This window comes from Daucus carota, chromosome 5, assembly GCF_001625215.2.
Source record: "Daucus carota subsp. sativus chromosome 5, DH1 v3.0, whole genome shotgun sequence".
Classification (NCBI taxonomy): Eukaryota; Viridiplantae; Streptophyta; class Magnoliopsida; order Apiales; family Apiaceae; genus Daucus; species Daucus carota.
This window is the reverse complement of record NC_030385.2, coordinates 37,623,926-37,636,554: the sequence shown is the minus strand read 5'-3', so window position 1 is coordinate 37,636,554 and position 12,629 is coordinate 37,623,926. Positions and strand designations below refer to the sequence as shown.

The 12,629-nt window shown below is 30.4% G+C and overlaps 2 protein-coding genes across 2 annotated transcripts; one reads left to right on the top strand and one right to left on the bottom strand.

Annotated features, from left to right (window-relative positions):
• The first annotated feature begins 3,504 nt into the window (after positions 1–3,504).
• Positions 3,505–4,884, top strand: LOC108219755 (trihelix transcription factor GT-3b). The gene is made up of 2 exons (XM_017393262.2): positions 3,505–4,023; positions 4,100–4,884. The coding sequence occupies exons 1-2, from the start codon at positions 3,679–3,681 to the stop codon at positions 4,634–4,636; spliced, it is 882 nt and encodes a 293-aa protein (XP_017248751.2). The 5' UTR covers positions 3,505–3,678; the 3' UTR covers positions 4,637–4,884.
• A 2,328-nt stretch (positions 4,885–7,212) lies between these two features.
• LOC108219754 (omega-3 fatty acid desaturase, chloroplastic) lies at positions 7,213–10,032 on the bottom strand. Its single transcript, XM_017393261.2, has 8 exons — positions 9,304–10,032; positions 9,078–9,167; positions 8,895–8,961; positions 8,696–8,788; positions 8,426–8,611; positions 8,240–8,320; positions 7,839–7,976; positions 7,213–7,719 (listed from the first exon to the last, which is right to left on the bottom strand). The coding sequence occupies exons 1-8, from the start codon at positions 9,807–9,809 to the stop codon at positions 7,534–7,536; spliced, it is 1,347 nt and encodes a 448-aa protein (XP_017248750.1). The 5' UTR covers positions 9,810–10,032; the 3' UTR covers positions 7,213–7,533.
• Between the last annotated feature and the right edge of the window lie 2,597 nt (positions 10,033–12,629).

The window sequence follows — 12,629 nt, the reverse complement described above, 5'->3', positions numbered from 1 at the left end:
AGTCTTAGCTGGTTATTTGATTATTAAGTAATTTTTTTATCAAGTTAATCAATATTAATGAGTATAAGTATTGTGCATAACTCCGTCCACCATCAAGCTTCTTTTTTGCCTCACTCATCTATGACAATTTTTTTTGTTGTTTAGAAAATTTTATTTAGCGTTCAGCTACATATCAATTTAACAATGAACCAAAAAGGAAACATGGTTGAGATGGTTTCATGATGTCATTCATTTGTTAACAAATGAGGCCTAAAAAATTTAAGTAGAGTCTGGTTATTCATGTCAATGACGGACAACACTGTACAATATCATGAATTGGCATGAAGATAAATAGAATTTTTAAAATTATTTATTCATTATTTATTAAAGGACTTTCATATCTGAATTAGTTAGAAGAAGAAGTTACATTTAATTCATGTTATTTAAACCTATGGTTCCTATTGATGTATATAATTAATTATATATTATCGATTTTGGTAGTTGGTTGATTATCGATTACCGACTATCGACCACCGACTTTTATAGTTGGTTGCTCGGACGTAGAAAAGATTGGTGTTGTCATATAATTTCAAATTTTTCGCAAGATTGTACTATTTTCAATAGAATGTCAATTACAAGGATAAATCCGATACAAATTTACTCAAAATACTCTAATATTTGTAATTTAAGAGCATCAGGCATAATATCTAACAAACAAAGTAATAAAATTTTAAGTGTCTATATTCGTAATTAATTGTTTATGTTTATGACTTGCTTATTACTCGTTTATTAGTTTTTTATTTTTGAGAATTTATCAAAAATATCACTTTTTCTAACTGTTTTGCGATTTTACTATTTTTTGAAAAAACATTACAAAAATACCTATTTTTTAAAAATATTTGCAAAAATACCGTATGTAATTTTAGTTAATTGGTCCCAAAGAGGTTGTAAATATGGTTGCATATGATTGCAATTATGGTTGCATGTAATTGGTATTCTTGCAAATATTTTCAAAGTTTGGTATTTTTGCGATGTAGTATTTTTGTAAAAACAATTTTGGATTTAGGTATTTATGAGAAAACCCCTTTATTTTTGTTGTTAAGCTAACTAATATAAGGACACTTAATTCTATAAAATTATGAATTTAATTTCCTTATTATTTAATAGGACTTTTAAATTTGAGTTGTGTGCATTATACATGTTAAATATATTTTATAGTGCAGAAAATATTAAAGCGTGTGTTAAATAATATTATATTGATTTAGATAATTATATTTGATCATTATGAATCATACCTTCTTTCCCATATTTTTTTAGGTTATAGTTTATATAGATATAAAAAATGTGAAATAAAGAACTAATTGTTGCACATAAAAAATTCATTACTCTCAAAATTTATTTTTATAATTTAGTAAAAATGTGATATCTACTATGCCCTAAATTTTTGTCTTGTGTTTGTTAAAATTGATAATTATTATATTATATTTAATATTCCACTAAAGCTTGTTCCTGGAAAGCATTTCCAGGATGCTAACTTCACCTAGTTTTGCAAAAACATAATATATTATAAAAATAATAACAAGAAAAGAAGTTGATATTGTCCTATGTTTATTTTTATATATCAAGATGCACTTCATGCCACCTCAACAAAGTACCATCACATCCCTGCATTTGGTGTTAAATAATGGTGTTTTACCAATGTTTTAAAGCATTGGATTAATTTAGTTTAAGAGAGTATTATATTTTCTTTGATATTTCTATATTAATTAGATTTAGAATTATTAAAATAATAAAAATATTATAAATTATTTTTAAAGTAATATTTTATATTTTTATGAAATCAATTATCTTAAATAAATTAATTAAAATTTTAAAATAAATTAGAAGTTAAAAAGCCAGACACTAATATGGTTCATTATATACTCCCTCCGATCCATTTCAAAATAATAGTACTTTATGCACGTATTTTGAGGTGCAAAGAAAACATATTTCTACATGTTATTTTTGAAATTTTCTTTTTCTGAATAAAAATAGAGATGTTAAACTTTTATTCATAAAAAGAAAATTTCAAAAATAATGTGTACAAGTATGTTTTTTTTACACCTCAAAATCCATGCACAAAATCAAAACGACTATTATATTGGAATGGAGGTAGTAAATTTTAGAAAATAGTTTCTGACATGGTCAGTGCATTTCAAACAGGATTATGTAATTGTGTGAAAATCAAAAACGGTGGGACATAACTTTTAAAAAGTCTAGCCTGCATGCATGCCATGTGGCTTACAGTTACACGTGTAGCATGACATAATAACGCGTTCCATTGACACCTTCAAAAGAATGAAAAGTAAAGCTCACAATTCACAAACAAGTCACAACAAATCATATTAGAAAAAAGCCATGCACACACATCTCGCAAAAGTTAACATGTTTCTTTTTAACCCCGGTTTTTCCAGTTTCCTCGATTATATTTTCTATGGGCATATAATTATTAAAGTGGTTCGATCAGTAAGTTCGAGTAAGATACATGATCGATGAGCAGATATAATATTGGTTAGACCGCAAACGATATGTCAAGAACTGCATAATCTAATTGTATTTTGATGTATAATAAATCAAATATATATGTGTGTGTATGTCATCTGTGATGGAGGTTCTATATTTATTTAGTTTTTGAATATAGAATTATTGATTGTGCAACTAATGACTTACATAACTACTTTGGACCATACAATAGTTCAAATTTGTAATATTTATATTCTTGTATTTTTTTTCACAGTACGCATTTTGAAACTCTTATAATTTCATAATATTTTTTATTTTTTTTATTTTTTCTGAATAAAAATTTAAACGTCAAATTTTTATTCAGAGAAAAAAAATTAAAAAAAAATATTATGAAACTATATATTATAGAAATCTGTGTCAAAAAAATATGTTCGGATAGAAGAAGTAATAAAATTGACAAAAAAAACAGTCAAACTTTTTATATATTTTTGATTTGATAGATACTATAATATCATAATTAATGAGGAAGATGTACCGTAGAGATAAGAGAGAACTGAGACTACAAACCCATCTATTAAACCAAACCATATTGCTATATATATTTCATTGATTACACTATATAATTTCAAATATATAAAGACAAAAAAAGTTATAGAATAAAAAGGCTTTTACAGCTAAGATTTGAAGACCCAGCACCTTCCACAGTGCTGCATTTGCTGTGGGAACAAATGTGAATGCAACATAAATTATCATAAAATATTTATTTTATCTATTTATGGTTGTGGAGTACAATATATACATGGAGGCAATAAAGAAGAAAGCCTCCTTCAGTTACCGCGTAGGAAGTTGAGACCCTACAGCAGAAAAGCTAATCGATAGAGATAGTTGGACAGATTTTGGTTCCATTAAATATATAATGATAACCTGAAGAATATCTAAGACAAATACAATTGACCTGCAATTAATACACCGAGTATCAGAATTTAATTTTTCATTCTCATCTCACAATTCACACCTAATTTTCACACCATCTTTCATTTAATATAAATTGGGCACTCATCTTTCTGAACCATCTTCCACCATTTCATTAATCATGTTATCTCCTACTTAACATCAGCCTTCATTCTCTACATCTATATAAATTCACACATATGCATCAAACTTCTGTATACAAAAATATTACTTTTCTTGATTGCGATGGATGCAAACTATCATTTGATTCAACACCAACAACAGCAACAGCAACAACTACAACAACAGCAACAACTACAGCAGCAGCAACAACAGCAGCAATTACTGTACTATCCTCAACAACAAATTGGCGTGAGCATTGATGCAGTTGGCGATAGGTTTCCCCAATGGAGCATCCAGGAAACCAGAGATTTCTTGATGATTCGAGCCGACCTGGATCAGAAATTCATGGAAACAAAACGCAACAAGCTTCTGTGGGAACTCCTCGCCACGAAGATGAAAGAGTTGGGTTACAATCGAAGCCCTGATCAGTGCAAATGCAAATGGAAGAATCTGGTTACTCGATACAAGGTATGCATATGTTTGATGTATAAATAATTAATAAGGGTAGCATAATTTAACCATTTTTTTTTATGGTTTGATGCAGGGCTGTGAGACAATGGGGTCAGAAGAAATGAAGCAACAATTCTCATTCTACAGTGAAGTGCAATCGATTTTCGGGGCGAGGATGGAGAGGATGATATGGATGGAAGCAGACGATGGAGCTGGTGGTTCGAAACAAAAGGTGACACTGCTTTCATCCGATGAAGAGGATGAGAATGAAGACAGTGATCTCGGGGACAAAAAGGCGGCCAAGAGCAGTAAGAAAAGAAAGGTAAAGTGTAGCACTAGTACTACTAACAACTCTAATGTTAAGGAGATTTTGGATGATTTCATGAAGCAACAGAAGGAGATGGAAATGCGGTGGTTCAAGGCAATGGAGGCAAGAGAACAAGAGAGGAAAATGAGGGAGCTCGAGTGGAGACAGAGATTGGAAGCTTTGGAGACCGAGAAGATGATGATGGAAACGAAATGGAGGGAGAGGGAAGAGGAATGGAGAATGCGAGAAGAAGCTAGAGCTCAGAAAAGAGATGCCCTGATGGATACACTTTTGCAGAAGCTTCTTAGAGAAGATCGTAACTAACATTGCTTGGTTCGAGAAGAGGAGAATGTTTCTAGAATTTCGTATCTGAAATGTCTTTTGATTAGAATGACATGTTTATTTTATGTTTCAAGTTGCAAAAGTTTATAACTGAATTGTCATCTTTTTCATTCTAGGTACTATGTATGCATATGGTCTAATGTAATCGATAAAATCTTTTACATTGTAACCGAATGATTAATTATCTAATTATGATGAATATTGTATATTATTAATTAATATTTGGAATTTGTGATAGGGTATGTGTTGTGGTTTTTTTCTATTGTATCTGAATGCTATTTGTGTTTGAGTGCATATAAATGAGAGGCATTTATTTTAAAAATATTAATCTAAAGTTACTTTTCAAAAGCACATAGTTTAATTTCACACAATTTTTATTCTTCCTTTTTCATTGCACAGATATTATACTGATATTGTTTGATGAGGGGCTTTGATAAACACATTTTCAAAAAAAATTCCTGATAAACGGACATCATCATAAGATAATTCTTATGATAACGAAATGTTTCTCCATCTCTTTATAATTGTATTTTATAATTTTATATTCTTGACACTTAAAACTTATGAAAACTCCCGCGCGGAGACTCTACCCTTAACTAACGAATATATACCCTAACAAATTAATTTAGGTTAAATATTCTCCGCCACCTTAAAAGATAGCCAGCCCGAAGTCTAGGGTTTTGTAAAATATTTTGGAACTAGTTATATCTTAAATGAGTACAATAATACTCCCTCTGTCCCTCTCATTTCTTTACAGTTACTATTTTGGGATGTTCCTCTCATTTCTTTACGTTACTATAAATAGTAAGTTTTTTCCATCATTACACCCACTATTTCATATTTAACAATAAAAACTACTATTACACCCACTACTTTCCTCCATTATCTCAAATCTATTATTAAATATTGATGGGTCCCACCACTTTATCCACTTTTCATCTAACTTTACTCATTTTTCATACATTGTCTTGGTCTCCGTGTCCCCCTCCAATGTAAACAATTGAGGGGGACGGAGGGAGTATAACTTACCGATACTGTTCAAGTAACCTAGATACAACGAACCTTGTACGAGTTCCTTCAACTAATTCAGATTTTTTAACTTTCCAATACAGGGCAACTTATTTGTATAGTTCATAGATGGTTACTTGCGTGGTTGTAATTTTTGTGATAGAGTAAAAATAATAATAATATTTTTTTACATTTTCACTCTAATTTTAAAATATATTTTTATCTTATTATTTTTATTTGGGATATTCTCTATGATATCATTGTATAATTAGCTTTTCTCAACAATATCATCATATTTTTTGCTTTTTTGCTTGTGTTTGTGTTAACCATATACATTTGTTTTTCTACTTGTAATAGAATTAAGTAAAAAGTAATAGAATTGATTATAGACCACAAAATAATTTTATATTTGAAATTCTTGAACAAAAATATATGTACAATGCCTTTGAAATATGTAAAATGACATAAAAATGAGTGAAATATATTCAAATTTCATCACCAAACTCAGACCATTAATATCCCGTTCACTTTTACTAGATTTTACATGATTTAAGAGTCCGGATATAATTCTATAACATTTTACTTAATTTTCCTCAACATAAGGGCATTAAGTCATTTTTATATGTATGTATTAGAATTTTATAAGAAAAATTACATATAAGGATCTTCAAAAATTATTGAATATTTTTGAATAAATGCTAGACTAACTTTACAAAGGATTTTGAGAAATTTTATAAATATTTGAATGCCCTTACATAATATTATAAGTCAAACCTGCCTCATTGCATGCTTTCCGGTCCATAAAATTTTAATACTATATATATTTTTTAATTTAAATTAAATATATTCGACTAAATTTTTGTTGATATTCCCTTGCAGAATTGTAAACCGGTACATACTCAAAATAAGAAGGAAGGCACGAATGTTTTTCATCCTCAATCAAGAGGAGTATAATATCAAGAGATTTTTAGGGATCTTCTCCATGTGATTCACTCCTTGTTTCAGTTGTAACAAAAATAAAAAAATTCAATATGTGACATGTTTATCTTGCAGTATAAACAGGGTTTTATAAAAGTTCCAGCAGTCTGCTTTCTTTTCCCTCCCAAAAAGGTTCTGCCAAATGTAGTATAAGTTGTGATATAGCTAAACAAACATGGATCAATCACCATTTTTAAGTGTTGCTTATATCCACGTTTGAATGTGATAGGAAGGCAAATGAACTTTGACAAATGTGCAATTTGTGTGCAACTACCCAATATAAAAAAAAAAAGCATAGAAAACAAGGATAAACAACCTGAACAAAATGTTTCAGAATTTTCAGTTGATTTGGAAAAATTCTCAAGCATCCACATTACAACTAGCGAAGTTCAATGCCTTCTAAAGTTGTCACTACAAACTATAGCCCATGAAACTAATCAAATACAAGAAAAATACTTGGTCACTATGCTTACAGGCAAATTTATTGGTGGCTGCCTATTTGCCTGTACTGTTTAACATTAACACTGATCACGTTGCTCAATCATCACATTCATTCTCTTCACAAAGAAACAGAGTAAAATAGCTTCAATAATAACAATTGTTTAGTACACAAAGAATTTGCTGCAGTACACAATATTCGCCTTGATGGCTTGATGCTATTGTCACATGGCGACGAGTATACATAGTTTATGATTATAGCACCACAAGTTTATGAATTACAATAAATAATACATTGACTTCTTTTTAATTTAAAAAGAAGCATGATGCTACAATATTATCTACTAGCTATACCACCTCTTGCATTAGCAAATGAAATCCCAATCTCTCTCAATAATAAGGTATGATCAATGTGCTTTCAAACTCCTAAATCCAAACTATCAAAGAGCTTCCCTTTATGAGTTTTTAGTAGAATTGCCAAGTCTTGGGTCCCTTTGATAGTATACTACATCTCCGGTGTCACTAACATAGTGGTCTTGTTTCAAGCTTTTAGTTAAATCTTCAATAAGGTGAACAGGTAGCGGACTTGACTTTTTTGGTTCACGGTAGTACTTGCCAAGCACAGGTTTAGCTGCCATTGTCTGTAATATTTCATTTAAAAAAAGAACAAAGCATGTTACTAAAAATCTATACTTAATGTTTTCATCATAGATATGCATTGTATTTCCTTTAAAAATATATAATTAGAAAAAATACTAACCGCCTCCACCAAGTGGTAATGGGGGATCTGAGGAAAAAGATGGTGTATTACATGGGTGCCAATATCATGGTGGATGTTGTTAATCCATCCATAGTCACGGTCAATGGTGGTAAGTCCTCCCCTCAAGTAACTCCATTCCTACATAAGAAATACAAGTTCTTTTGAGATAATTGTAAATTCACAAACATAAAACGATTCACGAAGAAGAAATTTCTAGAATCATCAACGAGTCTCGGTAACATCCTATTTATAGGATGCAACCATCTTATTCTAAAAATGGTGTTGAAATCTAACTGTTACATCAGAAACAAACACAATGATATTATTTAATTAAAAAACATGTTATAACAGATAGCTTAGACCAGGAAAAGCATAGTTTTATTATATATTGCAGTTGCTACCTTCCCACGATACCAAGGAAGTTTCTCTTCATGTCCGTGGTGATGCAAATAGGTGACAAAATCAAGCCACATCACAAAACCCTGAACAAGTCAAACAAGAACCACAGATTAAGGAAGACCTTGATTTAAATTGAAAATTAGGTACAAATTAGAATATTAGGGAAGGTAACAAACTATGAACTTTACCCAGTAGGGAACACCATAGAGTTTCAACATTTGAATAGGACCAAGTACAAATGACATTCCAACTAGCAAAGCCGCCATTGTTGTCCAACATATAGTTGATGTAATCACATCTTTCCTCTCATTAGGCACAAATAAGCTGCTGTTTGGATCAAAGTGAGAACCAGTCTTCCCTGGACTTCTACCCCACTGTAAAATAATAATACTAATTCATCAACAAATTATTAATAATTTGGACACCAAGTTTAGCTAATGATGAAAAAGCAAACTTACTAGGTAAAAAGGATATGCAAGCATGGGAAAGGGCACAGTGAATCTCAGCAATCGTGTTACAATATCTAAACTTTTATATAGCTTCTCAGGCAACTGCAAACATGTCCACAAATAAAACAAACTAAGCACTTCGAACTTGAAAATGAACTTATTGGAACGCCAATAACAGAAAATGGCTTCAAAGAGAATAAACAGCTACCGGATGCCATGATTCATCATTTTCAACATGCCCATGATTCTGATGATGAGTCCTGTGACTAATTCTCCTGCAAAATCAACAAAATTGTTACCTTCAACAAACAATACAGATTGCATAATGAAAGTAAAGCACTTAACATATTAGTCTATTAATAAAAGAAATCTAAAATTATCAAGAGCATACCATCCATGATAGGGCACAAGAATTGAAGAATGCAGAATATGTCCAACCACACTATTCAATTTCGGATTATTTGAGAAGCTCCCGTGACCACTGTAAAATCAATATCCAAAAGATAGGCATTAGAAAACCAAAACAATCAAAAGAGTCTCCATATCAAACAACCAGATAGCTATAACCATAGCAAAAGTTAATACACAAATATGTAGATAGTGGAAATAGTAATTACCAATCATGACCAAGAACAAAAAGAGCCCAAAACATAGTACCCTGAGCAACCCAATACAAAGGCCAAACAAGCCAATTATTTACATAAGCAGCAGCTACAGCTAATCCAAGAACAACGGCAACATCTCTAACAACATAACTCATAGATTTCCAGGGATCTTTAACCCAACAATGCTTTGGAATTGCTGCCCTGATATCTGACAATTTAAAAGGAGGCACTGCGCCAGGATCAAATTCCTCAACTTCATCCACACCCCCATTAAAAATCTCATCTTTTTCACCCTCTTCTTCTAAAGGAGCAACAATCTTGAATGGAGCACTCACTTTTGGGACCAAAAGCCTAGTTCTTGAAAACCCATTTGAAGAACACAAATTTAAACCAATTGGCTTAGCGTTTACATGTAAAGATCCAATCTTTGGTGGATTAGAGATGAACCCAGTTCTGGGTTGGGGGAAAAATGGAGCAAGAGGCTTAAACCCACATTCTGACAAAACCCAAGTTGCCATTCGAGACCCAAATTGAGATTTTGTTCAAGAATTGAATCAAAAAGCCTTTTAAACCTAGAAGGATAAACCAATCAAATCAGATCAAATACAAAACAAGAGAAAAGGAGGTTCTTGAGAAAAGGAAAATGACGAGAACAAAAACAAGAAAAGTTTGTTAATGTGTGTATGTAGATTGCAGTTCTGTGAAATCAGAGCAAATGCAGCTGTGTATATATAGGCAACTGATGATGTCAAGAACAAATTTGTGTATTTATAGTCAACTTCTGCGTGTTTACTCGGTAAAATATAATATAATTATAAATCTAAATTTATTTGGTAAAAATATAAATTTACACATTTATTTGCAGAATTCTAATCTGACTTCTAATTGTTGTTTTTTTTTTGTTTTCTTGGCTTTATTTTGCATATATGTGCACTTTCTTAACAAACCAATTTTTAATCTTTACTAACTATTTTGTTTAAATAAAGTGAGCTAGTTCCATCACTACTCACTTATATTTTTGATATAAAATATATTTTTATTTATAAATGAAAATATGAATCATTGAAATCATACCATATTTTAAAAATACAATTTAAAGTGACTTATTAAAAAGTTAAAATGTAACAAAGCTCAAAAATTGGCCGGTGTTTTGTAGGGTTTATAATGTAGGATGGAGACATTAGTAGAAAGCACCATTCTCGTAGTATATGTTATGTTACTAGTGAGATTGATGCCATGAAGCAATGAATAATATTCACATGGTCTATTCATTTGGACGGTACAGAAAAGAGTGTATTCTTATTACTCCCTTCGTCCCATGTATACATTTGTATCGGGCACGGAGATTAAGAAAAGTGTATAAAGTAATGTAAAGTAATAAGAAAGAGAAAGAAAAGTAGGTAAAGTAGTGGGACCCATTAATATTTAAATGATAGATTTGGAAAAATAGATGAAGTTAGTGGGTGAGTGAGATTTTTATATCATAAAAGTTTACTATTTTAGGAAAATTTTGAAATGTATAGAATTGAATGGGACATCCCGAAAAAGAAAGTGTATAGAAATCAGAGGGACGGAGGGAGTGCCATTTACCAACCATATTGTACCAATTGCTTTCAACTTCGATCAACACATAGACATGGAGAAACTTGGCCAATTAGACATACAATACTTGTTCACTTGTAAACTATTGTAGTCAACATTGACAAGTTTTTGGTCAAAGAATGAAAAGCATTTGAGAAGTAAACGCAATCTAAACACGATATATCTACAATATTTATTTGTTATTTAATACATTTCGTAAAGTTGCAGATACGACCGTCAATAGGTTTCGCAAGTAGTTTTGAAAATTTAGTTGCAAACTTGTTAGTTCTATCAAGCTCTATGCATAATAATCATCATTTTTAATGTAAAATAATTTTATATTTGTTTGTTAACGGACACTCCAATTTAAACCGATTCAAACCGAAATGCATTAAATGGGTTCGATTACAAATATACTTTCTCCGTCCCAATTTATATGAGCTTGTTTGAGTTTCACGGAGATTAAGAAAAAAGTTGTAAATGTAGTTGAAAAGTGAGTAAAGTGGTGAGACCTATCAATATTTAGTAGTAATAGATTTGAGATAGTGGAGGAAAGTAATGGGTGTAATAGTGTTTATTTAATAAAAGAAGAGTATAAGATATAGAGGTAGTGGGTGTAATAGTGAAAAGTAGTGTTCGAAAATAGTAAGTTTTATAGGTTTCATTCTTTTTGGGACGTCGCAAAAAGAAAATAAGGTCACATAAAATGGGACGGAGAGAGTATATTTTATGGGTTTGAGTTGAAAATTTACGAAATCGATTTATTTGGGTTGGGTTGTTAAAATCTCTCAACCCAACAAGTCTGAACCGTGTACGCTCCTTTCCACAATGCTACTAGCATACAGTATTTCCACAAATATTTTCAAACATTTAGCATATCAACAAAATATTTGAAAAAATATAGTTTTTGCAAAAAAAATTGAACTTTATATATATAAGAAACTCCCTTAAAATCTACTTATCTACTTATATATATAATATCCCAACACGTTCGTCTCCTCATACATATAAAAAAAATGTTATTGATGGGACTCGAACCCAAACCCTCTTCATTACAATTACACCACTCAAACTCAAACCACTAGAGCTACACAGGCAATTAATTTTTTTATTCAAAATCATTAAACTCATATATCAAAACTGTTGTATTTATATTCTTTTCAATATTTTATTTATTTGAGATAAGTTATTATTTCAGGTAAGTCTCATATGTTTTTTACATGATAGATTAATATCCATAAATTAATTACTTACGTAATAAATTTAAATTTGAAAAAAAATTTGAACAATTGGGCTCGAGCCATGTTTAAGACTTCAAAAAATGGATATAATTCATATTTGAATAAAATTGGAAGAATTCAAATCTAACTTAATACTTTAAACGAGTACCGATACAATATTAGAGAAACTTAAGTCATGAATGTGAGAAATAAGCACAAAAACTAAGATTTCGATGAGCATCTTTGAAAGGAAAAATTGATGGACTTTCAACATGGACTATGTCATTTTTTTTAAATTATAAAAGGTGACTTATAAAGAGATTACAATATTTTGAAGAACATGAAATAAGATAACTGAAAGAATATATTTATTTAGATTACTTTTTATTTTAAACTTATGAATTCTGAATTCGACGTGTAGCCAAATCTTTTCAAAAAAAAAAGTTATAGATATAAGAATAGTGACAAAGACATCAAATTTGGTGTTAGAAAATATGTCTAAATGATGTGATTTTGGTGATATATGAATTTGAAATA